At 40.3% G+C, this 4276-nt stretch overlaps 1 protein-coding gene across 1 annotated transcript in view; it reads left to right on the top strand.

Annotated features, from left to right (window-relative positions):
* The window catches only part of SPRY2 (sprouty homolog 2 (Drosophila)), a 3662-nt gene extending 396 nt beyond the window's left edge, over window positions 1-3266 (top strand). Inside the window, exon 2 of the mRNA XM_010288611.1 lies at window positions 1490-3266. Within this exon, the coding sequence (XP_010286913.1) occupies window positions 1541-2482 (942 nt within the window). The 5' untranslated portion in view covers window positions 1490-1540 and the 3' untranslated portion in view covers window positions 2483-3266. The remainder of the gene's footprint in view (window positions 1-1489) is intronic.
* The last annotated feature ends 1010 nt before the right edge of the window (window positions 3267-4276 follow it).

The raw sequence follows: 4276 nt of genomic DNA, 5'->3' as shown, positions 1-4276 counted from the left end.
GGGCGGGACAGACACACACACCATGGCATGCACTCTGTGTCCAAAACCAGGATTTGGCAATATTTAAAATAGGTGGTCACTCTTGAAAATGAGTTTGTTGGGTTTTTTTAAAGAAAAAGCACTTGAAGGGAGGGAGCCAGGAGTTAAAAGGTTAAATGTTTTCCACTGCTGTTAGAATAAAGACAGTGTCTTGAATCATTGTTAAACTGTTTGTCTATATTTTATTATACCGCGGTATAGTATTATTGTTGGTAACTGATGTGTACAGAGTAACACTGTGGTGCTCTTTCTAGGTATAATTGAAGACATTGTGTGGTCCTTGTGAGAAGCTTGGTTCCTGCTTGGGTTTTAATTGTAAAATATTGTTCTGTATTTTTGTATAGGTAATTGGATTTTGGAACCACTTTAACATATGATAAAGGCAAAACAAATACTAACTAATTTAGAGGGCAGCACTTGAAACTTTTGTATATCTGAGCATGGAAGTTAGTTATTTACAAGTTCTCATCTTCGGGGTGTTTTACTGGGTTTCCATTTAAATTCTTAAATCTGCGTTTCTACTTTGTAGTTAATGATCCTTTAATGTAATATTAGCAATCAAGTAGGCTTCTTGGATGCTGGCATTGTTTGATTATATTATGCATGCCTCTGTCCCACAAGCCGCTCTTGGTAATATTTACAATTCAAAATGTAGTCTATGGAATTTTTTACATATTTTAAAAAAATAAAACTGTGGTAGCATTGCTTTTGTAGTATTGAGCCTTAAAATAACAATCACAGTGGTGTACACAAGTATGACACACACTAAAATACTGGAGAGAGATATTTTTACTTGTGCTGTTGAAGTTTTTGGTAGCGCTAACTCATTTAACGTCTAACCTCAAACATTTTATTGCTATTTAGTGTTTTTCTTGGGACCATTGGTATTAAACTAAAATTTCCTATTTACATCATGTAAAGTTTAATGTGCAAAGAGACTAGCCTACCAAAATATTATCCAGTTTTAAACAAAATTGGAGAATTGCATGTCTGTCATCAGCAGGTCACATTACACTTGCTAAATAGTTGCAGGCTTGGTTTTTGGTTTTTTTGTTTTTCAAATGTAAGTTTTTCAGTAGCCCGATGTGACAAGAAGAGTCACTTCAAGTGGCTGAAATGTAATCACTTCAAAGGCCATGGTCTAACCAGAAGATGGCCTGGGAAGGCTTAGTTAGCAGGCGCAAAACCTAGACTTTCTAGAGCCACAGGTTAAGATGCGTGGACCTAGAACAGAATTCCTTTAAGCTTTTCGCAGGAGTAGGCAGCACAGGCCAAGGGAAGTGCTTTCAGCTGACTGGCGCCCGTGCTCCGCCCCAGATGTGACTCCTTTTTTTAATGGCTGATGCATTACTTGATTGTGTGCAGTGCTGTGGGATCCTGCAGGCTTGAAAGGCTGCTGGAGAGAGCATGAGATGTGTTGCAATAGTGAATCCTCTCTTTGTCGCTCCAGGATTTCAGATGTGTTCTAAGCCTGCCGGGGTGAGCACGCTTCCGGGCACTGATGGAGACGAGAGCTCAGCACGGCAGCGGGTCTCAGGCCTTGCTACAGGCTCGGCGTGACAGTGGGAGACCGCACGGGGAGCCTGACCTGCGGGATGTCCTGATGCAGCAGGTTCACGTCTTGTCGTTGGACCAGATCAGAGCCATCCGAAACACGAATGAGTACACAGAGGGACCTACGGTGGCTCCACGGCCGGGGGTCAAGTCCGCTCCTCGGCTCGCAACCCAACCCAAAAATGAAAGGCCCCATGGCTTGCCCGAGCATCGTCATTTTAGCCGGATTCAGCACACACAAACGCACGCTTCTCCTCGGGCACCTCTGTCCCGATCCATCAGCACGGTCAGCACAGGTTCACGGAGCAGTACAAGGACAAGTACGAGCAGTAATTCATCTGAACAAAGACTTCTAGGATCATCTTCGGGGCCAGTTGCCGACGGGATAGTCCGAATGCAGCCCAAGTCTGAGCTCAAGTCAAGTGAGCTGAAGCCGTTGAGCAAAGAAGACTTGGGAACGCACAGCTACAGGTGTGAGGACTGTGGAAAGTGTAAGTGTAAGGAGTGCACTTATCCAAGGACCCTCCCATCATGTTGGATCTGTGACAAGCAGTGTCTTTGCTCAGCCCAGAATGTGGTCGATTACGGGACTTGCGTTTGCTGCGTGAAGGGCCTCTTCTATCACTGCTCTAACGATGACGAGGACAACTGTGCTGACAACCCCTGCTCCTGCAGTCAGTCGCATTGCTGCACTAGATGGTCCGCCATGGGTGTGGTGTCCCTCTTTCTGCCTTGCTTGTGGTGTTACCTACCAGCCAAGGGTTGCCTTAAGTTGTGCCAGGGCTGTTATGACCGGGTAAATCGGCCTGGGTGCCGCTGTAAACACTCCAACACTGTTTGCTGCAAAGTTCCCAACGTCCCCCCCAGGAACTTTGAAAAGCCAACATAGCATCACTAGTCAGAAATACTAAAGTAACAAGGGTTATTTTGACGTACGTATGCAACCAACTAAGCAGCTATGGTCTTGGCACTGTAGTAGAAGGGTTGGGGATATACTTTGCTGTTTGCAGTGAAATGCTTATCTTGGTGTGTGCCATCTTAACCGATATGCTTGTTAGAATCCAGCTAGTGGGATACAGTAAAAAAAATGGGGTGCAGTACATTGTGACCCACATACTGCATAAGCTAAAGCAACACAGACACTCCTAGGCAACTCTATTGTTTGTGAATAGTACTTGCAAAATTTGTAAATTAGCAAATGACTCCTTTTTTTCATTGTTTTCTGCCAGAGATAATGTGCTATATTTTTGTATATACAATAATATTTTCAACTGTGAAAAATAAGTGGTGTCATAAGACATGGCACAATCACAAAATATTATACTAATATGTTGTACATTCGGAAGAATGTGAATCAATCAGTATGTTTTTAGATTGTATTTTGTCTTACAGAAACCTTCTATTACAAGACTCTGATTTCCCTTTGGACTTCATGTATATTGTACAGTTACAGTAAAATTCAGCCTTTATTTTCTAATTTTTTCAACATATTGTTTAGTGTAAAGAATATTTATTTGAAGTTTTATTATTTTATAAAAAAGAAATATTTATTTTAAGAGGCATCTTACAAATGTCACCCCTTTTTATGAGGACGTCATAGTTGCTGCAAATAAGGGGTGAACGATGCATATGTTCACTATAAAATAGAAAATATATTAACGTTTGAAATTAAACTGGGCTGCTTGTCATTTTTTCCCCCCATTTATTGTTCTGAGTTGGGAAAACCGGTATTTTTAATTGCAAACTTCACAGCGATATAGTACAATTTCTAAGTGTAATTTTTTGTTGTTGTTTACTACATCACCTGAAAATAACACAGGATTTTTGCTTCCTTCCTTTCCACAAATGTCCCATATGCTGTTCTTAAAACCGAAAAGGAAAATGAACATAGGAAAATGCATTAATTCATTCCAGATTAGGACTAATAGGCACTGAAAGCTTGACCTATTCTATAAGTGATGAGCTTTTGTGCTTCAAATAGGAAATAAGTAATCATTCACAAAAAATGTTAGGCTTGCGTGGCTTTACTCAGAGAGAGAGGGGGGAAAAAAAAGAAAATTAATATGGTCAGTGCAAAAAGCTTGCAGGATTATTTGTTAAAAGTAGAAGAATATGCCACAGGGAATGATAGATCTGAATGCAGTCCAGCCTTATGTCAAACATTTGCCTCACTTGTAAGAAGTTGCTTGATTTGTCATTTGTGGCAGTTACCTTCCACTGAGGTCAAAATCCTTTCGCTGCCAAGTTTCCCACCGGAAGCCTAGAGAATGATTTACCTTTCTTTATTAACAAACTATCATTTCCTCTTCTGAGCATGTTTCTCCAAGTTTAGAGGTCTCAATGTTGAATTTATACATTTCTTAAGCTGGCATATAAGAAATAGTTGTAAGTACTTTTAAGCTGATGCTTAGAAAAATCTCACAACCCCTTCTGAACTCTCTCCAATAAAAACAAGTTATAACTAATAAATAAAGAACTCACTAAAAGTTGAAAACCAGAGAATTGAGTAAACGCTACATTTTTTTGCCCCTTAATTTTCATCTGTTATCTGGTGTTCGGGCTATTTTACATAGGTCTGTAGTACTCAAAAACCTTACACCCTGTGTTTGTTTGTATTGATTATCAATCATCAAGTGAAATTAAAAGTGCAAGTCCTGACTAGTTTGCAAAACAAAAATAGCTG

The sequence above is a fragment of the Phaethon lepturus genome, unplaced genomic scaffold (assembly GCF_000687285.1).
Source record: "Phaethon lepturus isolate BGI_N335 unplaced genomic scaffold, ASM68728v1 scaffold14066, whole genome shotgun sequence".
Taxonomy (NCBI): domain Eukaryota; kingdom Metazoa; phylum Chordata; class Aves; order Phaethontiformes; family Phaethontidae; genus Phaethon; species Phaethon lepturus.
Note: the sequence above shows the minus strand (reverse complement) of the source record. Positions and strands in the feature narration are given on the sequence as shown.